Source organism: Microtus oregoni, unplaced genomic scaffold (assembly GCF_018167655.1).
Source record: "Microtus oregoni isolate MIOR12 unplaced genomic scaffold, Mior012 000055F_ref0000237, whole genome shotgun sequence".
Lineage (NCBI taxonomy): Eukaryota > Metazoa > Chordata > Mammalia > Rodentia > Cricetidae > Microtus > Microtus oregoni.
Window position 1 is genome coordinate 13916414 of NW_024543831.1, and position 27069 is coordinate 13943482.

The 27069-nt window shown below is 42.7% G+C and overlaps 1 protein-coding gene across 1 annotated transcript in view; it reads left to right on the forward strand.

Moving 5' to 3' along the window:
* Window positions 1-2007: 2007 nt before the first annotated feature.
* Window positions 2008-27069, forward strand: part of Sin3a (SIN3 transcription regulator family member A) — a 56787-nt gene continuing 31725 nt past the window's right edge. Inside the window, exons 1-8 of the mRNA XM_041638406.1 lie at window positions 2008-2179; window positions 16596-16816; window positions 19563-19739; window positions 21377-21483; window positions 22439-22721; window positions 23956-24207; window positions 25066-25218; window positions 25344-25502. Coding sequence (XP_041494340.1) covers window positions 16628-16816; window positions 19563-19739; window positions 21377-21483; window positions 22439-22721; window positions 23956-24207; window positions 25066-25218; window positions 25344-25502 — 1320 coding nt within the window. The 5' untranslated portion in view covers window positions 2008-2179; window positions 16596-16627. The remainder of the gene's footprint in view (window positions 2180-16595; window positions 16817-19562; window positions 19740-21376; window positions 21484-22438; window positions 22722-23955; window positions 24208-25065; window positions 25219-25343; window positions 25503-27069) is intronic.

Consider the following 27069-nt stretch of genomic DNA (forward strand, 5'->3'; position numbering starts at 1 on the left):
CGTGGTAGGAACCCAGTATAGTGGGTAAGGCGTTTCATTTCAAGGTAGGAATCTGTCAGTTCTAGAGTGCTGCTTTCTCAACCTCTGGACGGTTTGGCCCCGTGTTTTTCTTATTTTTAGAGCCCTGTCCTAGCCTAGGGCTTGGCTTGGTTACCACTGTGACCGCTCCCACCTGTCGGGCACTCTGTAGTTCACAACTCATTACTATGGCCTCGCGGCATGGAGCCGTCCTCGGAGTCAAAACCCACCTGTTGCCAACACTTATGGTAGTCTCCGCAGGATTACAGGAGGGCAGCATTGGGTTTACGAAACGTTTCCCCGTGCAGTATCTCTTGGGGATAAACAACTCTAGGGAGAAATTTTTCTTTTTCTTTTTTTTGTCGGTAGAGCCCTGGAAGACTAGTCCTGCCTAACTGTTCCTCATGGTGCAGCTAAAGCACCCCCAAAGCAACATGGGCTTTGGTCCCACGCTTTATTGGTGAATAAATAAAAGGAACTAGGTATTTGAAAGCACTTCGTGTGCTTCACGCATTGTTACTTACCCAGAGGACTTAGAGACAGCCATTAACGCATTCTGCCAAAGAGACTATGGGTGCTCCCCCAATTTTTTTTTTTAAGAGGCTGGTCTCTAGTTCTTAAATTCAAGCAATATTCCTGCCTCGTTCTCCCGATGAGTTGGGATGGCAGTTTCTTTTCTTTGAACAGTCATTTTCAAGACCACCCCCTCACACAGACACACTGGAATTTTTACTCATCCTCTGAATATGAATGCATGCATCCTCAAGGTTTATTTATACCGTGGTCTGTTCGAGTTATTTTGTATCTCAGTTCTCCTGGCCTAAAATGTCTCTGGATCTACCCTGCCAATAGGGAATACATTTTGCCTCATGCTCCGCCTTCCGGAGGCTTGCCCAGGCAGTGACATTTAAAGGCCTCCGCTTGCTTGTCTCCGCCCTCTGAGGGCTGCGTATTCAGGCTGTCGGAGTGTCACAGAATGCAGCCAGCCGTAGCGACTGGCTTGTAATCTCCGGGTTTATCAGTTTAAAGCTCCAGACCTTAATTTGGGAATCTGCTGCTGAAAGTAGCTGCTGAATGGTCCAGAAGGCTGTATTTAGGAGACAGTAAAAAGTGTAAAAATAAGTGGGTAGAAGGATAAGATTTTCTGTCATTGTTTTGGTAAGTCCTCTACGGTGGTAATACTACTGTCTTTTCCTCAAAGTCCTAAAGCCTCGGGTTTCAACCCTGAGCTCCGCGCCATTTCCAGTTCGGGCCTTGGAACTCTGAGCTTCAGTCTCTAGTGTAAACATTCCACAAAAGGACTGCTAAGGTTCAGCATCGCGCAGGGCGGAATGGGCTCCTTCCTGGACCGGCACCGTGTCCAATGGCGGCTCCTACCGGCGCCAAGATAATCCAATCAGATTGCTGGGGGCGGGGCCTGGCCCAACAGTGTGGTGGGTGGAGTCTGCTTCACTTACAGACATTTTTACCCCACATTGGTTACTTACCTTCCTGGGGCTGTGAGAGAACCGAAGGTAGCCTTCCAATGCGGTGACCGGCGGAGGCGGGAGCCGATTTGTTAGGCCTGTGGCTGGGGCGGTAATGGGGAGGGATATGTGGGACTCTCCAATGAAATGTGAGGAGGTGCTTTTCTTCCTCCAATAATATTGCAGCCTGGGGGAGGGATCCGGCAATCAGTCTCCAATAGGCGGGGTTGAGTTAGGGACGCTCCCCGCCAATAGGGGCGTGGAGAAGGTGAGCGGCTCGCCCTCCCCTCCCAGCGAGGAAAGGAGGCGGGAGTAGGTCTGTACGGCGCGGTGATTGGCTCAACCTTTGACGGATGGGTAGTATATCCCGTGGCGGAGCGAGGTTAAGCCTTCCCTCGGCGGGGCGGGCTGGGAGAGTGGGCGGGATTTCCCGGGTAACAGAGAAGCGGCCGCGGCGGTAGAGGCGGCAGAGACGGTTTCTCCATCTTCCCCCCTCCCCTTCCCCCCTTAGAGTTTCCCTCCCTCCCTCCCTCCTTCCCAGTCTGGGCACCCAGGCCTGTGACCGCTTCTTGAGCGCATAGGAGGTTGCCAGTCCGCTCTTGCGGGCCTGTGCCCGCGCCGTTCCGGGGCCTCCGTGCTGAGTGCGAGGCTCACGCCGGGAGCGACGCGCAGGCTGAGTGGCTGGAGCTTTTGCGGTAAGAGCACGCCGCGTCGCGGTCTGCCCGGCAGCTGGGTGGCGGGTAACCTGGGTCTGGAGGGCGTGTGTTTTTCGGGGGGGCTGACCTCGGCTTCCCGTGCGTGGCTATGGGAGGCGGAGCGGGGCCGCACTCCGTGCGGGAGGGGGGAGGAGAGCGTAGTCCCGGTGCGCACGGAGGGGCGGGCCCTCGTCCCGCCGATCAGAGGCGGGGCCGGCGCGCGTGCAGTGGTGGAGAAAGGGGCGGGACGCACTCGCGCTAAATGCCTGCGGCTGCGGCCCCGCCCCTCCTCCCCGCCGCGTGGGTGGGGCCTTGGGCTGTATCGCTTCGGGCCCGCGGGGTTTGCGGGTCGGGAAGGTGGGTCTCCCGCGTGCGGCTTTCAGGGCGCGGTGGCGAGGGGGCGTGAAACCCATGTTCCCCCGCCTTCGTGGGATCCGGTTGGCCGGAAGGCGCGTTCGGGGCTGCGATGCCACGCCCCCCGCCCCGCCCCCGCCGGGGTTTCCGCCTCCTTGGCAGTGAAGCGGCGCCGGGGAAAGCCCGCTGTTGCGTCTGGCCGGGACTTGGGGATCCGTGTGTGCCCCGCCCTGCGTCCCTGTGGGTGGGAGGGGCTCTCGCCGACGGGGAGCAGTGGAGGTGTTCGGACTTTATATGCTGTGGCTCTTTAGTTTATTCTGCCGTGGGCATAGGGACCCTGAGCTGTAGTCTTCTCTACTTTGCTCCTAACATCGTGGTTGGTGCCGTAACAGCTAAGAGAGTAGAAGCGTGCTCAGCGGCTCCTCTTAGTCGTAATTATTGGGAGGACATGCTCAGCGTCCTCTCAGTGTCCGCGGTGGGGTGCGGCTGATGCTGTGCCCATGCTTCCGCGGCAGTGACTGGTGGGGGAGGGTCAGAGCCATCAGGGGCTGGAAACGTGGAGGGCGCCAACCTTTCCTGGAGTTCTCTTGCTGTTCAGCCACTGTGTGTGGCTTTATGGGCGGAGCTTCGCATCAGCGGGGTAGATAGCTAAAATTTGCGACCAGTTTTGGTGCCTTAGGACTTTAGACTCAGTTTTGTCCTTCGAGCTGCTCACAAATCTGAGATTTTATTTTTATAGAAAGGAATGAATTTAAATTTTAGTCTCAACTGGTTTTTGACAAAGATGATTTTAAAAAAAATGTGCATGTTGGAATTTATCAGAGGCACATAGTCATTGCTCTACCACTAGACTATGTATCTCAGGCTTGATTCCTTTTCTTTTTCTTCTTTTTTTGGAAGATGGGGCGTATTCGAGACAGGGTTTCTCTGTGTAGTTTTAAGCCAGTCCTGGAACTCGCTCTGTAGACCAGGCTGGAGATATCCACTGGTCTCTGCCTCCCCAGTGCTAGGATTAAAGGTGTTTGCCACTGCCAGGCATTCCTTCCTTCCTTCCTTTCTTTCTTCCTTTCTTTCTTTCTTCCTTTTTTTGTTTTTGCTTTTGTTTTTAAGTTAGGAGTTTCACTCTGTATCCCTACCTGGCTAAGATTTTTTAAACTAAAAAACTCTGATTTCTTGACTGATACTCTCACCAAAGGTTTTGTTACATAATCATAGCACCCCAAAGGTAAATTAGAATTTAGTATTCTTTTGATTTTATGTAATGGTTAGTCCATAAAGCTTAATGTTGCTCTTTTTAGATATAAAGTAGGTTGGACTCCTATGGAACCTGTATAGCATACCCCTACCAACCTGTGCTGCAAAATTACTTTGGCCATTATGGATTTAGTGCATAGGTAACCATATATATATATATATATATATATATATATAAAATTAGATGGGATGTTGTTAGATCTTAGAAAAATAACTTTTATATATAATTAGATGGGATGTTGTTAGATCTTAGAAAAATAACTTTTTATGAAAAGTAAACATTGAATCCTTATTTAGGTACTGGTGTCTGAATGAGTATGTTTAAACTGCTTTTTAAAAATGATTTATAGTATGTGGTTTATGTGTACGAGTGTGTGTGCCCACCCGCTAGGGTCAGAAGAGGGTGTCAGATCCCCGGTAGCTGGAGTTCACAGGTGGTTGTGAGCCACCTGGGAAGGGTCTGGGAGCCCAACTCAGGTCCTCTGTATTGAGCCATCTCTGCAAGTTCTAGATTTGTCCTTTGCTCAGTAGAGGCTGAAAACCATGCACTGTGCAATACTTAAAGAGGTTAAGTGTTCACTTTCAGCTAAAGAATTAGCAATAGTAATAGAATTGATGTGGAGGCCAAAAAATAAGAGCTCGGGTGTTTTACAGATGTATAAACTTAAAAGGTAGTGGATGATACTTTGCCTTTGAGGAAAGTTTGGCCAACCTATAGTTAATTCTACCATTTGAAGTTCAGTCTGGGAAATACTGATGACTTTTTTTTTTTTTTGGTCTTTGAGACAGGGTTTCTCCTCCTAGCCCTGGCTGTCGTGGAACTGTAGACCAGTCTGGCATAGAACTCTCGGAACTCAGCCAGCTTCTGCATCTCAAGTGCTGGGATTAAAGGCGTGTGCCACACACCCAGCATAAGATATATTCTTATAGAATGTACAGTATATAGTATGCTAGAGTCACAAATCCTAGGCTGTGGCGCACGCCTTTAATCCCAGCACTCGGGAGGCAGAGGCAGGCGGAGCTCTGTGAGTTCGAGTCCAGCCTGGTCTACAAGAGCTAGTTCCAGGACAGGCTCCAAAACCACAGAGAAACCCTGTCTCGAAAAACCAAAAAAAAAAAAAAAAATTCAAGTAAGAGATGCTTAAGAGACCGCTCAGTGTTTTAAGAGCAGTGTCTGCTCTTCCAGAGGACCTGGGTTCAATTCCCAGTACCCACATGACAGTTCATAACTATAACTCTAGTTTCAGGGGATCCAACACCCTCACAGAGAAATGGCAGGCAAAACACCCATGCACATAAAAATTTAAAAAATAAAATTAAAAAAATTTCAAGTAAAAACTAGTTAGGATTTTTTGTACTTTTCCATACATCAGTATTATATGCTTTAGTTTTGTTCACAGTTAAAATAGCTTAGAATTATTAGCATTGGGAGCACGGACAGGTGGCTAAGCTGTAAGAATGTGTATTACCCTTGCAGACACCTGAGTTCCATTTTCAGTGCCTATGTCAACCTGTAACTGGAGCTCCAGGGCCTCCATGGGCACCTGAATACAGGTACATAGATTCTCCATCTCCATACTCATAATTAAAAATAGTAGGAAAATATCTAAAAATCATTACCATTTTTTTTTCTTTTTTAAGAATCAAGATGGGTATTAATCTAACAAGATCTCTGGCAAAAACAAAGCCCTCTTGACAGAGCAGCCAATATACTGAAAAGCTATCCAGGGCAACTTTAGTCTAGGAATTTTTACTTAAAATTCAGAGGTTGTGTTCATGGCCTTTAGTAATCAAACATAGTGCTTTCCAGTTTCAGATGACTCCCCCAGTTGAAAGTACGTTAAATTATATCTTTTGTATGTTCTTAAAAAATGACAGTACATTTCAAACAATAGCTTCTTCCCTCTGGTAAAACGGGTTTACATTTACTGAATTGACTCTGCCCGAGGCACTGTACATTTGTTAAAGGGTGTGTGTGTGTGTGTGTGTGTGTGTACGCATAGGTATCTGTGTGAGTGCTATACACACATGTAATTTAAGTTTTATGTCAGCTTTGGATTGTGGAGTGGTGAAATAAATGGACTATGCACTCTGTAGCCCAGGCTGCCTAGAACTCAACATGATTTTTTTCTTACTTCGCCCCAGCTGATTACATCTTTGACTTGAAATACATGTTTTAAAAGTGAAGATGTCTGATGAGGTGGCTTCAGTGGGTAAAGACACTTGCTGTGCAAACTCTTAAGACTGAATTAGATCCTAGGAACCCACTTTGGAAGGAGAGACTGATTGCTGAAAGTTGTCCTCTAACCATCACATCTTTGTTACCTTCCCAACAATAATAAATATTTCAAAGAAAACAAGGCATGGGGCCAGGGAAATGTCTGTCAGCAAAGATGCCGTTCAAGTAAAGGACTTGTCCTATTCCTGGAACATACGAAATCTAAATGCTTGGTAGCCTGGGCTTGAACTCCAAACACTGGGGGAGCAGTAAATGATAGGGAGGCTCTTGGGATCGACCTGTGTGGGCCAACCCCAAATCAGAAAGGAACTTGTTTGAAAAATAAGATGGACTTATAGGGATTACAGCTGAGGTTGACCTGGCTCCTACATGCACACATAAATAAATAGGGGCAGCAGTATGGCACAGTGGGTATAGCTCTTGTGACTAGGGCTTGGAGGCCTGAGTGTGATCCCTGGAACCCACATAAAGGTGGGCAGAGAAAACCAGTGGCACAAAGATGTCCTTTGACCTTTGCACAAGTGCACACTTCAAAATCATACATATATACAATAGTAATTTTTTAAAAATATTTATTTATTTATTATGTATACAATATTCTGTCTGTGTATATGCCTGCAGTCCAGAAGAGGGCACCAGACCCCTTTACAGATGGTTGTGAGCCACCATGTGGTTGTTGGGAATTGAACTCAGGACCTTTGGAAGAGCAGGTAATGCTCTTAATCTTTGAGCCATCTCTCCAGCCCCAATAGTAATTTTTTTTAAAGGGAAGAAAAAGCCAGGAGAGATTACAGTACCTGTAATCCCAGCACTTGGGAGATGGAAGCAGGAGGTCAGGTGTTCAAGGCAGCCCTTTGCTACTTAGAGGGTTTAAATCAGCCTGGGCTACATAAGATCCTGCCTCACAAACTCAGACTAAGTGACTGAGGAGAGAATAGCACAGAGCGGCTTAGACCACATCAGTGGTTAAGACAGGATCTGAATCCAGGGAGTCTGCCTCCACTACCTCAACCATGTAAAGTTGCCTCTGCTTTACTGAGAGAGTAGAATGTAAAATGTGTGTGCATATATGTGTGTGTGTTTTAATCACAAAAAATGTGTGTACTTAAGAAAATGAGTTGTGTGAGGGGAATATGAACTCAGTTTATAGAGTGCTTGCTTTGTGTGTCTCAATCACTGATTTCAGCCTCCACAGCCTCATGAGACCAGGTATGGGGACAAACCTGCAATCCTAGTACTTGGGAGGTAAGTTGAAAGTAGGTTTCAACTATATATAGTGAGCTTGAGGCCAGTAAGAAATATGGCCTGTAAGTTGGCTTAGCAGGTAAAAACAATGGTTGCCACACCTGATAGCCTTGAGTTTGATGCCTAAGACTCAATGTGGTAGAAGAAAACTGTAAGTAGGCATCGCACACATGCACACCCCCCACTCATATCCTGTGCAACATTTACCACCGTCCAGCTTCAGAACTTACTCATCTTCCACTGTAGGAACTTTATATACATGAAGCAGTAAGTCTTCTTTAACAGAAGTGTTTATTGTTTAAAGTATACATGTGAATACTTTGGAGACCAGAGACATGGGATCCCCTGGAGCTGTAGTTATGAACTACTTGATACTGTTTCTAGGAATTAATCTCTGGTCCTCTGAAGGAATAATAGCAAGTGCTTCGAACTGCTGAACTCACTCTTTAGTCCCTACCCCTTAATTTTTATTTTATTTTTGAGGCACGGTCTCACGTGCTGTCCTGGAATTCACAGAGCTCTTACCTGCTTCTTCCTCTTGAGCACTGGAGTTAAAGTCCTGTGCCACTGCATAGCACACTCACTTTTATCTTTTGTGATTGGCTTCTTTTACCTAGTTTGTCCTCACCGTTCACTGATGTTGTAGTATATGTCAGAATTTTCCTCCTGTTTAAGGGTTAGTACTCTTGTGTAACGTACCACAGTTAACTTGTTTTTTTTCTACCTTATAGATTCGTTTGTCTATTTTCATTTTCTCTGTATGTTTTGCCTATAAGTATGTATGTGCATTTTTGGTGCCCAAAAAGACTAGAAGAGGGCATCAGATTCTTTGGAACTAGAGTTACAGACTGTTGTGAACCTCCTTGTAGGTGCTGGGAACTGAACCTGGGTCCTTTGGAAGAGCTGTTAGTGTGTTTACCCATTGAGCTGTCTTTCCTACTCTGCTTGTGTTTTTATGAATAATTCTCAAGTTCTTTAGTTCTTGGATCAAGATCTAGAGGTGGGATTGTGCTAATTGTGTTATTTATTTTGAGGAGCTATCAGTCTTTGCTTTGTGAAAAAAGGTTTGGGATGGGGGTGGGGTGACTGCAGAGATGGTTCGGTGGTTAAGAGCACTGACTGCTCTTCCAGATGACCTAGGGTTGAATTCTTAGCACCATGGCGCTCACAGCCATCTGTAATTCCAGATCCAGGTAATCCGATGCCCTCTTCTGGTCTAGTGGGTACTAGGCACAAAAGTAGTACACAGGCAGACATACAGGCAAAATAAATACATCTTTTTTTGTTTTGTTCGTTTTTCGAGATAAGTAACCCCGGCTGTCCTGGAATTCACTCTGTATAGACCAGACTGGCCTCCAAAGATTTGCCTGTATGAAAGGTGTAGACCACCACTGCCTGACTAAAATAAACACATCTTTAATAAAAGAATTGGAGCCAGGCAGTGGTGGTACACATCTTTAATCACAGCACTTGGGACGCAGGGCAGGTGGATCTCTGAGGAGGCCAACCTGGTCTACAGGGCAAGTTCCAGGACAGGCTCCATAGCTACTGGGAAAAACCAGGGGGGGGGGGATTGGGCCTTGAATTCTGAGAGTGAATTGAAGTGCCACCCATTTAATTGAGCACCTGCTTAAATTGCTCTGGGCTGGTGAGGAACAGTCTTTGTCACTAAGAACTTAACATTCTTGTCAGGAAAGACAAGTAGAGACATGCTTTTACCACACATCATTGAACGTTAAATGCTTTAAGAATCAACTGCAACCTGTTGTAGGAGGTGCAGAGGAGGGACATGGCACTTGGATATGTAGGAAGAGGAGACTCTACAGGAGATACACAAGAAAACCATGTGCCTTCTCTGAGCTGTTGAGTGTCCTTAGGTATCTTAACAGTAGTCCTGATGATGGAGGATAGCATCATCGTGAAATTCAGTTCTCTATGTGAAGTCCTTCCTTTAGGAGCAAGTGCTCTTACTTGCTGAGCCCCCCCCCATCTATCTTTTAGATTTATTTCTAAGTGTGTGTGTGTGTGTGGAGGGGGGACATATGGACATGTAGGAGCTCAGGGAGGCCAGAAGAAGTTGGATTCCCTAGAACTGGAGTTACAGCTGCTTGTGAGCTGCTTAACATGACTGATGGGAATTGAACTCAGGTCCTCTGCAAGAGCAGTATATACACTTTTAACCAAGTCATTTCTCCAGCCCCGGAAGTCTAATTTCTTGATGTATGTCTCAGTCATATTATTGTAGTACACTTATAAAAAGTACTTGATAGAAGAGTATTTGTTTATAGTGGTTTTTCACTTGACTGTTTGCTTATTTAGTATGTTCCATAGTGTGAATATCCCTCAGCACTTCTGTGGACATTGGACAGCTTGAAGTTGTCAGTCTGTTCTTCTAGCATGTGGATTCTAGGGATCAAGCTTAGACTGTTAGGCTTGGCAGCAGATGTCCTACCCACCAAGCTATCGTGCTAGCCAGCATTTTTCCTTTTGATGTAACATTTACATAGAATAGAATATATGTGTTGAGTGTGTGGTGTGTGTGTACATATGCGTGAGATCATGGTGTACATATTTTGTGGCCCATTTTCACTTAGCATGTCTTCAATTGAGGATGAACACTGATTTTCATAATGACTGTTCATTTTCTCACAATATGGATGGAGCTCAGTTAGCTAATACTTTTCATACTCTCCTGCAGTAGTTAGACTTGGCAAATGTGTAGGACAGAGACAGGGTAGGTTAAGTAGTGTGCACAGAGATCTACCTGCCTCTGCCTCCTGAGCTCTGGGATCAAAGGTGTGCACTACCACTGTCCGGCTTAGACTAAACTTTTAAAAGCTTTCAAGCCAGTGAGATGGCCCAGCAGTAAAAGCTCTTTCCAACACAGGTGTGACAACCTGAGTTCAGTCTGGAATCCAAGTGAAAGGGAGGATGTGGTAGTGTGCGCTTGCAGTCCCAGAACTCCTATAGCTGGGAGGTGAAGCCAGTATAAGCCAGGTGGAAAGTGAGAACTGACTCCCAAAAGTTGTCCTCTGACCTTCGTACTTGAACCTTGATGCACTTGTGCAAGCACTCAGTTCAGACACTCACCGTAATAAACAATAAGGGGGAGGTACCCCCTATAGTATTAACATACATTCTTATCCAAAGGACCAGCAATTATTTTCTCTTAGTTTTTATTTTAAAGTAGATAGCGTTTTATTTCACATGTCTTTGATTAATTAGGCTTCCCAGCTAGTTCTGAAGCTTTTAGGGGGCAAAGAGTTATCTGTGGTCTTCCTAATCTTTGTGTTCAAGTTTTCCATATTTATAAAATTGAGACTAGAACCAAGTTCAGTGCGGATGTCTGTAATCCCGGTGCTCTGGAGGCACGGGTAGGAGGATTATGAGGCAGGATCCAGACTGCCGTTACACATCAACATCTTACCTCAAAAGCAAAAAGTAAGAAGTGAAATAGAGAACGGCAGTACTTAGCAATATTGCTGGAAGAGTTAATGTTTGTTATTCCATGCATATTAACTATTACTGTCATTTTTCTTCTGCGGTTAGAACATTCAGCCCTTATTTCCACAATACAAGTTCCACATTGATGGATTCAACCAACCTCAGATCAGAAATATTTGGGAAAAAATAATACATCTTTACTCATCACATACAGACTTTCTCTATTTGTTCTCTTGAAAATATAGTTTGTTTAACTTGCAGAGTATAACAAGTTGCCTAGAGATTAAAGTATATGGGATAATATGCTGGGAGATACATAGATTATATGCAAATATTACATCAGTTTGTATGAAAGACTTGATGCCGGTGGGTTTTAGTATCCATGGGTAGAGTGGTTCATATCTTAGAACAAATTTTCTATAGTGTGAGGAGTGTCTACAAAATTAGTGATAGCAGAGCCTTGTGGGTCAAACCTGTAATCCCAGTTCCCCAAGATTGGTCTTCCTAAGTAACAGTGAGTTCAAGGTCAACCTGAGTAACTTGGTTTTTTTTTTTTTTTGGTTTTTCAAAACAGGGTTTCTCTGTGGCTTTGGAGCCTGTCCTGGAACTAGCTCTGTAGACCAGGCTGGGCTTGAACTCACAGAGATCCACCTGCCTCTGCCTCCCGAGTGCTGGGATTAAAGGCGTGTGTCACCACCGCCTGGCCTGAGTAACTTGTTTAAAAAACCAAAATGGGGTGACTGGGTTTGTAGTTTAATGGTACACTATTTGCATTAAATTAAGTTGACCCCAACATTGGTGTTGCCCACTGCCCCAGAATTGGTAGACTAGATGAAGGAATAGGTTCTGAAAGGTAAAGTAAGATTCCCTCCCTCCAGACGTACTTGACTCAAGGGGTTTTTGTTTGGTTGTGGTTTTGAGTATATGCGTTTTGTTTTTGGTGCTGTTTTCTGAAGCAGAGTCATGTAAAACTCTAGCTGGTCCTGAACTTTTTGTGAAAGCCTTGCTAATCTGGTCCTTGTGGTGATGCCTCTGTCTCCTGAGTGCTGGGGTTATAGGCATTCTGACTTCAATGATACTAGTAACTAAACTAAGGAATTCTAGGAATTTGGGTTATACTTTTAAAACTTGACATTTAGCCAGGCGGTGGTGGCGCACGCCTTTAATCCCAGCACTTGGGAGGCAGAGGCAGGCGGATCTCTGTGAGTTCGAGGCCAGCCTGGTCTACAGAGCTAGTTCCAGGACAGGCTCCAAAACCACAGAGAAACCCTGTCTCGAAAAACCAAAAAACAAAACAAAAAAAAAAACTTGACGTTTTTATGTGTAGGGGTATTTTGCCTGAGTGTATGTTTGTGCATCTTGTTTTTTTTTTAAATATTTATTTACTTATTATGTATACAATATTCTGTCTGTATGCCTGAAGGCCAGTTGAGGGCGCCAGACGTCTTTACAGATGATTGTGAGCCACCATGTGGTTGCTGGGAATTGAACTCAGGACCTTTGGAAGAGCAGGCAATGCTCTTAACCACTGAGCCATCTCTCCAGCCCCCTGTTTGTGCATCTTGTGAATGAAGGTGTGGAGCCTACAGAGGAGAGAAGAGGGTATTGGACCCCTTGGAGTAGAGTGACAGGTTGTGAGCTGCCATGTGGATGTCGGGAGTCGAATCCTGGACTCTTAACTGCCAAGCCATCTTTGCAGTCCCATGGGTTGTATTTAAAGTATTGGGAAACTAGTGGTAGATCAGATTCCTATTTGAGGGATATTTTGAAAGCGGTGTAGAGAATAGAGGGCGAGAAATGCTTGGGAAGTATGTCAGCTGTCTTGATGAGGAGTAAAGGAGTGGGTGTGTTACTTAAAGGGAAGTGATTCGTTAGGGAGATAGGAAATTGACAAAATAGCATAATTAAGAGAAAACGCAGGCTCTGGATAACATCTCTTCAGTTTTATATAAATGATCCAGGAAGAAAAGTTCTGAAAATAAATGTGGTTAAATATGTCATAAAAGTAGTTTCTGACTGGGCATGCAACTTTGTGGTAGTTGCTTAGCCTACAAAAGGCCCTGGGTTTGATCCAGCACTGAAACCCACAAATTACAGTTACTTTTACTTTCTGTTTGTTTGGTTGAGAGACAGGGTTTCTCTGTGTAGCCCTGGCTGTCCTAAAGCTTGCTCTGTAGACTAGTCTGGTCTTAAAACCCAGAGATCCATCTGCTTCTGCCTCTGCCTCCTGATTGCTGGGATTAAAGATGTGCAATACCACCTCCTAGCTTGACTTATTTGTATCTCAGGCACCAGGTATGCATGTTATGCACTGACGTATGTGCAGGTAAAACACCCATATACTTGAAGAAAATTTTTAAATATTAAAAAAATAGTAAAACAAATGTTAAAACATGATCTCACAATAAAGATGCTTTTAATACTTAACCAGTGAAAAACTCACTTAGCATTTGAGCATCACAAACAAACAAAAAACCCCCACAGGGCCAGGGCCAAAGCTACAAAAGTTCAAGAGAGTTTGTCTAGAATCTAGTGCCTAACAAATATTCTTTTTTTTTTTCTTCGAGACAGGGTTTCTCCGTAGCTTTTTGGTTCCTGTCTTGGAACTAGCTCTTGTAGACCAGGCTGGCCTTGAGATCCGCCTGTCTCAATCCACCTGTGCTGGGATTAAAGGCGTGCGCCACCACCGCCTGGCCCTAACAAATATTCTATTTTTCATATTCCTTTGCTATGTTCTTCATACACATTTGTTTATTTATCATTTATAAAATATTGGCATTTTGGTAGAGATTAATCTCAAAAGATTAACATCTAAGTTTTAATCCAATAAAAGCTAAGCCAAACTCTGGTTTCATTTGTGGCTAGAAGTAGCAGCCAGCAGTTCTTATGGAATTTGTAGTTTATCCATTTATTTTTTTTAATCTAGTTTCTCTCCCAAAATAGGTGGAGGTTTAGTGATCTGTGACACAGCCTCTATGTGGGTGCTGGAAACTGAACCTAGGTCTTCTGCATGAACAATCAGTGTTCTTAACACTTCCTTAGTTACTTCTAGCTCTCAAATAACATGCATAAACATGCTTAACCCTTTAATGTGTATAATTTTTAATGTTGAACTAAATAAATTAGTTTTTAGTAGGTAATCATAATCAGTTAAGGCATTTTGGCATTTTAAATGATTTCGCCTCAGAGCTGTCTGTCTGTTCAACTCTAGTTAACTAAGTCGGATGTACTATATCACATACAAACTTGGGAATAATTCTTGGATCTAAAGTTATAGACCAGAGTATATCTGTAGCTTGAAGTTTTTGAAAAGATTAATTATTGTATTTATTAAGAGTCTTCAGATATGGGGAATAATGTACTAAATCTTAGCCATTACTGAGTTTTCCTTTCCTGTGTGTGTGTGTATATATGTGTATGTATGCATGTGCACACATGCATGCAAGGTATATTCTTCAACCTGGAGCACTCCAACTTGGCCAGACTAGCTGGCCAGCAAACTCTGGAGATTCTTTCTCTGGCTCACCTACCACTTCTGCATCTGTTGGGTTAACAGATGCTGACTGCCCAGCCCTTTAATAAAGTTGGTTCTGAAAAACAGTCTAAGTTGTCTAAGGCTGCCCTTGAACTTCGAAACTGCAATTCTCCTGCAGGCTGTCCCCCAATACCAAGCTTGTCCATAACTATAATTTTTAATCTTCTTGAAATAGGGTTGATGTCTTTAAGTTTTTATACATTAAAAGTTGTTTTGTGTATGGTAGTTTTTACCTGCATGCTTGTCGGTGCACTACTTGCATGGTTGGTGCCATTGGGGCCCTAAGAGGGTGTTAGATCCCCTGGAACCTGAGTTGCTGAATTATTGTCGTAAGCTGATGTGTAGGTGCTAGAACTCAAACCTGGGTCCTCTGAAAGGACCAGTGCTCTTAACCAGTAAACCGTCTCTCCTGTTCCAGTTTTATTTGTTTTATGAATTCTGGAGATTGCACTTAGAGCCTCATGTTTGCATAGCAAGCACATTACTGATTGAGCTTTCTCCCTAGCCCAAGTAGACAGAATGTCTGCCTGCCTGTTCATTTGTTTTATTTTTAATTGTGTTTGTGTGTGTATATGTTGTAGAGGCAGGGGTGAGGGAGGGGGGACTGTGTCCTTGTGCACATAAGTGAAGTTTCTGCAGAGACTGGATCCTGTTTAGTCGGGGTTACAGCGAGCTGTGACCTAAGAGGTGTGGGTGTTGGGATGGGAACTTTGGTCCTCATGGTTGAAGAGTAAGCACTCAGCCCCTGGAGCATCTCTCTCCAGCCCCTCTTTCATTTGCATAGTGTTTCTTCTGAGTGCATGTATGTATGCGTGCCAGGGAGTGCGTGCCTGTGTGTGTGTGTGTGTGTGTGTGTGTGAGAGAGAGAGAGAGAGAGAGAGAGGAGGGAGGGAGGGAGGGAGGGAGGGGGGAGGGGAGGGGGAGGGGAGAGAGAGAGTGTGTCAGAGTCAGAGGAGACTTACAGTTGCCTTTTCTTTTCCTTTATGGTCCCAGGAATTGAATTTAGACTGTCAGTCCTGGCAGCAAGCACCTTTCCTTACTGAGCTATCTTGCTGGCTTCTAAGTATTTCTTCTTAACTGTAGTATATTATGTTTATGTTAAGGATACTGATGTCAGAAATGTTCAGGAAAAAAGTAGGTTCCTGGACAAAGTGCATTTAGACTTTGTGTACCCTTTGATGAGAATGCCACTCCCTACAAAGGTATTGTTAAGCTGAAGAAACTTCTTGTACTTAAAGAATGTGAGAAAGGGCCAGAAGGAAACTTGGAAGCCATCTATTCTATCTTAAGTTTTTTAGTTTGAGGTGCTAAAAATTACTTGAAAACAAGAGTTTTTTAAAATGTACTTTTTTTTTTTTTTGAGACAGTTTTTCTATGTAGCACTGACTGTCCTGGAACTTGCTCAATAGACCAGACTTGCCTCGAACTCAGAGATCTGCCTGCCTCTCCCTCCTGAGTGCTGGGATTAAAGGTGTGTGGCTCCACCACCTGGCTGTACGTTATTTTTTTTAACATAACCTTTGACCTCATTTTTCTGGCATATCATCACTCTATGATAGCTTTAGTTGTAACAATTGATAATTATGTAACGAAACCCATCTAATACTAGCCCCTCCTTTCACCTTCATAGTGTGCATACTCTGTGCCAGTACTAAATTTTGAGAGTTGTATTTGCAGCATATGAGTATATAACTAGTATTAGCTATAATAGTGTTTTGGGAGCTACCTTTGGCTACTGTTCTACTGATGTGAAGAAACACCATCAGCAGGACAATTTAGAGGAAAAGCATTTTAATTGGGGGCTTCTTTACAGGTCAGGGTTATCGTGGCCAGGAGCAGGTGGGCAGGCATGGGGTTGGAGCAGTAGCTGAGAGCTTATTTGTTGAGGCACAACTAGGAAGGGGGGAGGGGGGGGAAGGGGGGAGGAATAGCTGGAAATGGTGTGGGCTTTTGAAACACCCAATGACATACCTCCTCCAACAAGGTCACATCTCCTAGTTCTTCCTAAACAGTCTATCAACTAGGAACCAAGCATTCAAATATATGACCTAGGGGACCACTGTCATTGAAACCACCACAGGAGAATGACTAGAAAAGGAGATTTTTAAAATTACTTGCAGTTTTGAATTGTAGGATTATTTTCAGCTTAGTGTTACCAGATTGATTAAAACTCTCTGAACCACGTCTCTCCTAATCCCAACTTGCTCGCTGTGAGGTGTGTGTAAACTATTTGGTGATCATTTCTAAGATGAGTAGATCAGTTCTGAAAGTCAGGCTTACATTAAACTTGGGGAACTGCGTCATACTAGAGGGAGATTTTAGTTGTTACTTTTTGGATTTTACAGGTTTGTAGTGCATTCCTGAGCATGAGTGCAGAATGAAGCGACGTTTGGATGACCAGGAGTCACCGGTGTATGCAGCCCAGCAGCGAAGGATTCCTGGAAGCACAGAGGCTTTTCCTCACCAGCACCGGGTACTTGCCCCCGCCCCTCCTGTGTATGAAGCAGTGTCTGAGACCATGCAGTCAGCTACAGGAATTCAATACTCAGTGGCACCCAACTACCAGGTAAGCTAGAGCCAGGGGAGGGAGTAGGAATAAGGGGTGAGAGTGGTGGTTTCATCCATTGAGAGTGGTTTTTATAGAGCATAGAGCTACCCACGAAAAACTTGACGTGAAATACCTATGGAGATGTTTTGAATATATGCATATGGTAGTGTGAAAACCACCAGATAACAAAAGTCATGTAATGACCTCTGAAGTTCTCTGCATATTGCTTGTTGACCCTTAATCTTTCTTCCACCTCCTTAAGGCCTCTCTCTCTCTCTTTGTGAAATTTGTTCTCATGGAGCCCAGACTAGCCTTGGACTTCTGTCCTCCTACTTTAGTTTCCCAGTTGTGGGGTTATAGGCTTGTGCCACCTTACCTTGCTTCTTTGTGTTAGTTGAGGTTAATTCCAGGGTCTTGTGCATATCAGTAACCACTAACCTTTCTTTGTTACTACCTTTTCTTTCTTCCTTCCTTCCTTCCTTTCTTCCTTCCTTCCTTCCTTCCTTCCTTTCTTTCTTTTTCTTTTTTTTTATCTTTAGGCAGGGTCTCACTGTGTAGCTGTGACTGACCTGCAAGTCTTGGTTTAGACCAGGCTGTCTGTCTCTGCCTCCAAGTGTTTGGATTAAAGGCATATACTACTACACCTCACTTGGCTTTTTTATTTTAATTTAATTCTTCAGTGATAGAGATTGAACTCAAACCCTCATGTGCCAGTAAGCACCTGAGTGTCAGTTTCTCAGGAGTCTCCTGTGAAGCAGTGTAATGCTTGCATGTGAGGCTGATGGAGCAGTAAGTAACAGATGATTATTAACTTAGGACTAGAAGAAAAGGGGTTTTGCTTGGGGGGTTATTTTTATTTTCCAAATAGATTTATAGTTATCTTGTCTGTTAGATACAGTTGTATATATCCTCAGTGGTGTGTGCTTGTAGTAAATGCAGCTGTCTCAGATATTAGCAGAGGATAATTAATGGTGCTATCTTGTTACTTCGAAGTTCTAGGGACCTGGTCCACAGCCCTTGCTTGCTGGGCAAGCACTGCCGCTGAGCTCAGATCTTCAACCCATATAATTAAGTTTTTTTGTTGCTTTTTGTCTTTTTTTTTGGGGGGGGGGATGGGTTTAGAGACAAGGTTTCTCTGTGTAACAGTCCTGGCTGTCCTGGAACTAGCTCTGTAGAACAGACTGACCTTAAATTCTCAGAGATCCTCCTGCCTCTGCCTCTCAAGTGCTGAGAGTAAGGCATGTACCACCACTGTCTGGCCATATGATTAAAGTTTTATGAAAACCTGTAAAACACATAATTTGAAATAGAAAAGCTCAGATTGAGACCCCTTATGAAACATGTATGGATTAGAATTTGTAGAATTTATTTAATTTTTTTTTCTTTCTTTTTCCCCCCTTTTTTTCTTCTTTGAGGTAAGGTCTCTTCCAACCCAGACTGTCCTTGAATTTGTTGTGTAGCTGAGGAAGACTTAAACTTTTGGCCTCTGTCTTCCAGCTGTTGAACTTGCAGGCAAGCACCAGCACATCAAGTCTGAGTGCTGGAGGTGGAGCCCGAGGCTTCAGGAGCACTGAGCACATACTCTTTCAGCTGAGCTGCATCTCCAGCCCCTTCCATATTTTCTTATCCATTTTCTTAATAATATAATAATTTTCTTTTATATCTGTAATTTTACACACAGTTGTTTTTTCTCTCTCCTGCACAGAGTGATTTTTATAAACTTGTGAGAATTTGTGAAAAGCCTTGTTGTTTTCTAAGTTGGGGTGTACAGTTTATACTGCATAGAGAGAAAGTAGATTTTACATTGCTCAGTCTCCTCATTTGGAGATGAAACAGTCAGATCTACTGACATTAAAACTGTCCCTCCCCCCATTATTTACTTATTCTTTGTTTTAGAGGCAGGATCTCCCTCTGTAGCTTAGGTTGACCTGAAATTTTCTATATCGATCCAGTAGACCTCAAACTTAGAGCAGCGCCACCTTCTTTAGCTTTTTTACTTATTTATTTTTTTAATTTAATTTCATTCTTTAAAAATATTTATTTATTTATTCATTCATTTATTTATTTATTTATTTATTATGTATACAATGTTCTGTGTGTATGCCTGAAGGCCAGAAGAGGGCACCAGATCTCATTACAGATGGTTGTGAGCTACCCTGTGGTTGCTGGGAATTGAACTCAGGACTTTCGGAAGAGCAGGCAATGCTCTTAACCACTGAGCCATCTCTCCAGCCCCTTCTTTAGCTTTTTAAGTGCTGGCATTATAGGCATGAGCTCCTACTTTCGGCTTTAATAGTTTTGAAATAGGAGAAGTGCTCAGGGAATTTATTACTATTATTACTATTTGTGACAGGGTCTCACTGTATGTACTTATATACACACACATATACTCACTATACATACATATATACGTACGTACGTGTGTGTGTGTGTGTGTGTGTGTGTGTGTGTGTGTGTGTGTGTTGGCTGTTCTGGAACTCAGAGGTATCTGCCTGCCTCCACCTCCCTAGTGCTGGGGTTAAAGATATGTGCCCCACACCTTGCTGAAATTGCTGAAATTGAATTATTTTTAACATCTGTAAAACATTAAATATAGGAGGACTATAACATCAGTAATTCCTTTTTTTTCTGGGACATTTCGTTTTGTTAGTATCTTTGTGCATGAAGGAATACATAGGCATGCTTTGTAGATTTGTGTTATTTTTCAGATGTGTTTGAGGAAGAATGCCCAAGCCTGAATTTGTCTGTATTTTTCTCACTCCAGGTCTCAGCTGTGCCACAGAGTTCTGGCAGTCATGGGCCCGCCATAGCAGCAGTTCATAGCAGTCATCATCACCCCACCGCTGTCCAGCCTCACGGAGGCCAGGTGGTCCAGAGCCATGCCCACCCAGCGCCACCAGTCGCACCAGTGCAGGGACAGCAGCAGTTTCAGCGGCTAAAGGTGGTGTTCTGTTTCTTTACTTGGGTCATTGTGTCTTCGGCAGGAAGTAATGCCTTCACCTAAGAGAGTGGGGTTTGAATTACAAGAGGTTTTGCTTTTGAATCCTATGTGTATTTCCTTTTTTGTATATTTTCCTGTGTCTGTGCCTAATCCAGAAAAACATACACTCAGAAAATGTTGACTGTATGAACGCATGATACTCAAACACACCAGAATTGAAGGATCACTTAGAAAATGAAGTCTGGGTTTGAGGTGCTTTCTTTTAGACGCAAGACTTCTTAGTATTATAAGATTTTTTTTTTTGAGTACACACATATCTGGGAGCAGTCCAATTTGGGAATAACAAATTTGCACCATAATATAAAATATAGCTCAGACTTAATATTTCTATGCTCTGAACATCTGAATTTGTGTGAATTTAAAGACATTCATCTTTAAATCTGTACTTTGTAAAACATGCTGCTTTTGAGGCACATTTTATAATGCAGTTTGGGGACAATAGCTGTGACTGAAGTGTCAGTGTCAGTGGAGTACTTGAGCATCTGGGAAAACTGGTTGAAGCTTGTGTTTCCGGCTAACCTTTTTGTTCATTTTTGTTTGAGTATTGTTGGTGTGTGTGTGTGTGTGTGTGTGTGTAGCATTTGCTTAGTTTTCAATTTTTCTGATTTACACTTAGGTAAATCAGTTTGAAACCACATACAAAACAATGTAAATTAAAACTGAAGTGATGAGAGTTGTTTTATCTTCATTTGGTTATAATAGCTTAATTCTATCTAGGGGCTTGCATATGGGAGGAGCAGTATGCCCCGAAGTGCATCTGTGTGTCAAAAATGCCTGATCTTTGTTTTCCCTAATGTAGTCCTTCCTCTTACCTGACAGCTTGCTTTCTGCTTTTTCATTTACCCATAGTTAACTTGTTGAAAACTGGGGAAAAAATTTCCAGAATAAGCAATATATAAACTTTAAATACTGTGCCATCATGGTTAATATTTTGATGAAATCTCATTCAGTCCCCCATCCCAAGTGGGATATAAATCATCCTTTTTTAGCAGACTGACTGGTTTTAGTTTTGCAGATAGACTACATAAGATTATTCCCTTGCTGCTGCTTCTGACATTCTTCACAGGGCCTCATGTACTTGTTTGCTAATGTGTACTTGTCTTTAGGTTTCAGCTTATAAATCACCTCTTGGATTTCCCTTGCTTTGACAGAGAAAGTGATGCTGTTTCCATGTGCTGTTATGACTTTCGGTCATTGTTTTACACCCATTGTGTTAGGAGTTATACTAGATAAGAGCAGTTTCTGTGCAGTTACGATTTTAACTTGTTATTGAGTCTTCACCACCTGTGTTGGTTGTGCTGTGTTGTATCTTAGCACGTACTTACAAAATGGCTACGTGAATACTATGGTAATATAATTATTAGTCACTGATCATTCCCTATAGAATTATTCATGGCAAGGGTACAGAATTTGAGTTGATTTTTTTTTTTTGTTTTAAATTTGAATCATATTTTAAGTGTTCATACTAATTTCTGGTACTTCATATATAATTCACTTACTGTCTTGATTTGAATATGGATGATCTGTTGTTAAGAACTTTTGACTTCTTACCTATTTGAAATGTATCCCTGCCTTAGGTGGAGGATGCCCTGTCCTATCTTGACCAGGTGAAGCTGCAGTTTGGTAGTCAGCCTCAGGTCTACAATGATTTCCTTGATATCATGAAGGAATTTAAATCTCAGAGGTAAAAAATTTGTGCATTGAAGTTTGTGCTTGGCATTTTTTTTAAGATTTTTATTTATTATATATATATAGTGCTCTGTCTGCATATATGCCTACTCATCAGAAGAGGGCACCAGACCTCATTACAGATGGTTGTGAGGTACCTTATGGTTGCTGGGAATTGAACTCAGGAAGAGCAGTCAGTAGTACTCTTAACTTCTGAGCTATCTCTCCAACCCAGCATGTGGATTTTTAGTGGGAATATATATATATACACACACATCACCCCCTTTTAAAGATTATTATTTTCATCGGGGGAATGCTTTTGAGATTAGGGTCTTGCTATATGTAGTTCAGACTGGCCTTGAACTTTGGGCAGCCCTATTGCCTCAGCCTCTCAAGTGGCATGTACAGCTATGCATCACTGTATTTCGATTTCATGATGGAAATTGGAGAGTTTTTAGGCTTTTTGTTTGTTTGGTTTTTGGTTTTTCGAGACAGGGCTTCTCTGTGAAATAGTTCTGGCTGTCCTGTGTACTAGAAAATTTTAACTAAAATCTTTCTTGGTGCTTATTTCAGTCAGGGAAGTAATAGCGGTAAATTGATTTTATTTACTTATTGTTCTAAGATGCCCTGCTATTCTGGCATGACTGTGTGAGAGTAACTCACCTGAACAGTCTAGACATAAAACCCATTACAGTTCATACTGGTATATTAAAGATTGGGCCCAGCTTGGGAATTACAGAGATGTACTCTCTGTATATCTGTTTGATAGAATTGTGTGCATGAATGTATATTTTATTTAAAATTTTGACCAAACCTATAACTCTAAAGCTAAGTGGCTTTGGAATTTAAGTTCTTTGGCCTTGGTTATTATGTTTTCCTGTTTAGAGAAAATATAGAAGTTAGTTTTCCTCTAGGTTTTCTGTCAAGCCTGCCTTTTATCACTTCTCTTTCTTTGTAATTGTTTTTGTCAGCATTGATACTCCAGGTGTGATTAGCCGTGTGTCCCAGTTATTTAAAGGCCATCCTGACCTGATCATGGGCTTCAATACCTTCTTGCCTCCTGGCTACAAAATTGAGGTGCAGACTAATGACATGGTGAACGTGACAACTCCTGGCCAGGTTCATCAGATCCCCACCCATGGCATCCAGCCCCAGCCTCAGCCACCACCTCCACATCCTTCTCAGCCTTCAGCCCAGTCAGCTCCAGCTCCTACTCAGCCAGCTCCTCAGCCCACACCTGCCAAAGTCAGCAAGGTGAGTCATGGGAAGACACCGCATCCCTAGACAGTACTTCTCAGACATTCCCCTGTATTAGACTCAGATAGATATCCAAGTTACAACAGTGATGTCGTTAGAGAGGATGTTGACATCTCACCCCAATCACATGGTTCATGTTTATACTCATTAAGTCATCATGCCAGCAGACTGTAGGACTCTGCCCTCTGCTTCTGTTTAGTTAGCCTCTGAACTGGCTTTGTAGTAAGTAGTCCTTTGACACCACAGGTGGGAAGAAATGAAAGTATGTGTGTGGTTTGCTTTGTTTTTTGACTAGGGTTTTCTGTGTTGCCCAGGCTGGTCTTATAATCCTGGGCTTTGGTGGTCTTGAGTAACTGTAACTCTAGGTGTTACAAACACACCTAGCTCAGAAATGATTGTTTTTATCATGGTCAAATTAGACTCTACTTACATGATTGCCATTTTATAAACGTTGCAGAGCTGGGCATGATGACATGTCTATAAATCTCAGCACTTGGAAGGTGGAGGTAGTCGGATAAGGAATTTGATGATATCCTGAGTTGTATAAAATACTGCCTCAAAAACCACAATCAAGTTGCTCCATTTGGCAGGTCAGCTGATAATCACAATAAGTGGAAGATACTCTTGATCTAGATAGAATAGTCATTAGCTACATAAGATTGGATTTTAGGTCAAGCAAATTCAGCATTTTAGTCATATTAGCTAAATTTTATGTCTCAAGAACCAGCATGTAGCTGGTGGCTCTTGTGTCTGATGACATTTTTGAGCGCTCTATTGAACAGAGCTGGTGTAAAAACATTTCATATTGGATTATGGGCACAATTAATTGTGGTGTTATTCTTGACATTAAAAATCTGTGTAGGATGAGTTTTTCTTTTCAATTTGCACCTGTTAAGCTAGTGAGCTTAAAATTTGCTTGTGAAAAATTTATAATTAGAAATAGCTTCTTATTTGAGTTTGTATTTAGAAAATTTGATGTTGAGATAGTGTCAGAATGTTAAAAGTCTGTTATATATCATTTGAATTAAACCAGAATGGCTTGGCTTAACTGATCAGTACTTAATGGCTTAGATGAGTAAAAAAAAAAAAAAAAAAAAGATATGTGTTGATCAAATACCTTGATTTTTTTGTTTGTTTGTTTGTTTTTGTTTTGGGTTTTTGGTTTGAATTTTCTTCCCTAGTGTCAAACCACCTATGCTCTTGAGGAAAATAAAGACTTTTTTCTTTTTAGCCTTCCCAACTACAAGCACATACTCCAGCCAGTCAGCAGACTCCCCCACTCCCACCATATGCATCCCCACGTTCTCCACCGGTCCAGCCTCACACACCAGTGACAATCTCCTTGGGAACGGCCCCATCTTTGCAGAACAATCAACCTGTGGAGTTTAATCATGCCATCAACTATGTTAATAAGATCAAGAACAGATTCCAGGGCCAACCAGACATCTACAAAGCATTCTTGGAGATTTTGCACACATACCAGGTAAGGGGGTTACTCATTTATCCCCCTTTAAGCAGGTCTTATACTCTTAGACTCTGATCCTCTTCCCTCAGCCCTCTAAGCAGATGGGATGTTGGTTGTTGCCAGCACACCTAGCTCAGAAATGGTTGTTTTTGTCGTGGTCAAATTAGACTCATACATGTCTGTTAGTCTCCGAGTATTTATCTAGTCTGAGGATAGCTAGAATATCCATTATGCCCAATAGTTCTTACTGGGAATATCACCTGATTAGAACTGTAATGGTGTTTGGGAAGTCACTTGTACTCACCTGCTTTGCTTGTTCTGCAGCATCTTGTCAGGATTTGTTAAGAGGATTTGTTTGCTTGTCACTAGCTTGTTAAGAGGATGCTTGTTTCATGGTGCAAGTCTCTGAGGGTAATTTGTATATCATGATTAATTTACAAGAGAACATGGACAAGATTTTCTTTTTATTTATTTATTTATTTTGTACGGAGTTAGCCAGAAGAGGGCACCAGACCTCAATACAGATGGTTGTGGACCACCATGTGGTTGCTGGGAATTGAACTCAGGACCTTTGGAAGAGCAGGCAATGCTCTTAACCTCTGAGCCATCTCTCCAGCCCCCTGGACAAGACTTTCTAATGTCTTGTGTTTTATCAGTTTAATTGACAGCATTTATATGTTCTTAGTTTTATAAAGACCCATCTTTCAGCATCTTTTTCAAAGGCTGCAATCAAAATAGTAATTAAATACTTCCTTTAATGTAACTTAAGTAGATAACATAATTTAGACATATCACATATTTCAGTAAACAATTGTTCTGTGTGTGGGGTAGGATTCAGAGCAGTATGTATCATGTGTCTCTTTTGTCATTCTTCAGAAAGAACAGCGGAATGCCAAGGAAGCCGGAGGAAACTACACTCCAGCTTTGACTGAGCAGGAGGTGTATGCCCAGGTGGCACGTCTCTTCAAAAACCAGGAGGATCTGCTTTCTGAGTTTGGACAGTTCTTGCCAGATGCCAACAGCTCGGTGGTAGGTCTCATTTAGACAAACTATATTATTTAAGATTGTCACCATAAGTTCGAAAGCTATAGTTAGAGTGGACTTTTTAGATGACGCTTTGATCAGATTATTAATTTCTCATTTGTCTTAATCAGCTTTTAAGCAAAACAACTGCTGAGAAGGTTGATTCGGTGAGAAATGACCATGGGGGTACTGTGAAGAAGCCCCAACTGAACAACAAGCCACAGAGGCCCAACCAGAATGGCTGCCAGATCCGCAGACACTCTGGGACAGGAGCCACGCCACCAGTGAAGGTGAGAGTAGACAGTAAGGTGTCGGAACCTGTATATCCAGAGCAAGTACTATAGGTCACACAGTTTCCCCGCAGAGCTTCTTAGCAGCTTTGCACTGTGTGGATTAGTGTGGTTTTTGTTATTTTTCTTTTTTCAGTCTTTGCATTTTTCTTATATTATCTCTTCTTTGCTGTGAGCCTCCTACTCTTTTTTTTTTTAACCAAGATTTACTAATTCTTCTCATGATCAAATGTGTTAAACTTGCCTTGTGTTGCAGGAAGAAGATTGATAAAATTGATAAACTGATAAACCATAAATAAGTAAATGCTGTCTGAGGAAGCTCAACTCTTTTGAGCATAGTGCCCCTGTAATGGCAGAGGCTTTGTTCAATCACTTTGACTAGGGGTCTGTCCTGTCCTTGGTTCTTTTTGGGTTGACAGATCTTACCTGTTTTATCTTAGTTTTCCAGGAAAGCAATTTGGGCCGTGCTAGAGGGAAATCTTAACCTCCTGTTAGTAACTTCCTACAGTAACTGTCAATAGAAAACCTAGCTTGTTCTCTTTGATTTAGTGTGTTGGTGATAAAAAAGGAAGCTGTATGTATTCAGTGTTGAATTTCTCTAGGAATTCTAAAGTGTGATATGGAGTAGAGGTGTCTGTCCTAGAACTATCTGTTGTAGACCAGGTTGGCCTCGAACTCACAGAGATCCACCTGCTTCTGCCTCCCAAGTGCTGGGATTAAAGGCATGTGCCACCACCGCCTGGCTCAAACATCAGTTTTCAGGTGGAACCTTTTCTTTTTCATTTGTCCCCCAAATGGTCTACTAACATTAGTATCAGAATATAATAAAACATAAATAACTTTAAAAGTTCCCACAGTCCTTACAAATTTAAACACATTAAAAGTTCAGTCTCAGCCCAGTTATTGTAGTGCACTCCTTTAATCCCAGCACTCAGGAGGCAGAGGCAAACAGATTTCCAAGTTCGAGGCCAGCCTGGTCTACCTAGCTAGTGCCAGGATAGGCTCCAAAACTACAGAGAAGCCGGGCGGTGGTGGCGCACGCCTTTAATCCCAGCACTCGGGAGGCAGAGGCAGGAGGATCTCTGTGAGTTCGAGACCAGCCTGGTCTACAAGAGCTAGTTCCAGGACAGGCTCCAAAACCACAGAGAAACCCTGTCTCGAAAAACCAAAAAAAAAAAAAAAACAAAAAACAAAAAACAAAACAAAAAAAAAAAAAACTACAGAGAAACCCTGTCTCCACCTCTCCCCCACCCCCAAAAAAGTAGTCTCTTTCAAATAGCCAGTATTTTAAAAATCTGAACTCTCCTTAAAAGTTTAGAGTCTCTCCATTATGGGCTCCTGTAAAATCAAAAATGAGCTAACTACTTTCTTTAAGTGGGAAGGACCAGGGCACAGCCTCAGTCTGATTAAAGTAAAACCAAACCCGAACTGTTTAAAGAACTGTGTCCAATGTCTGGGATCCTCTCCTAGTCTTCTCTGCTCCTCCAAAGTGTCTGGTTCACTTTTCTGACTCCAACCGCTGCAGCAGACAGATTGTCATCGAAGCTCAGGCCGGTTCTACTCCACT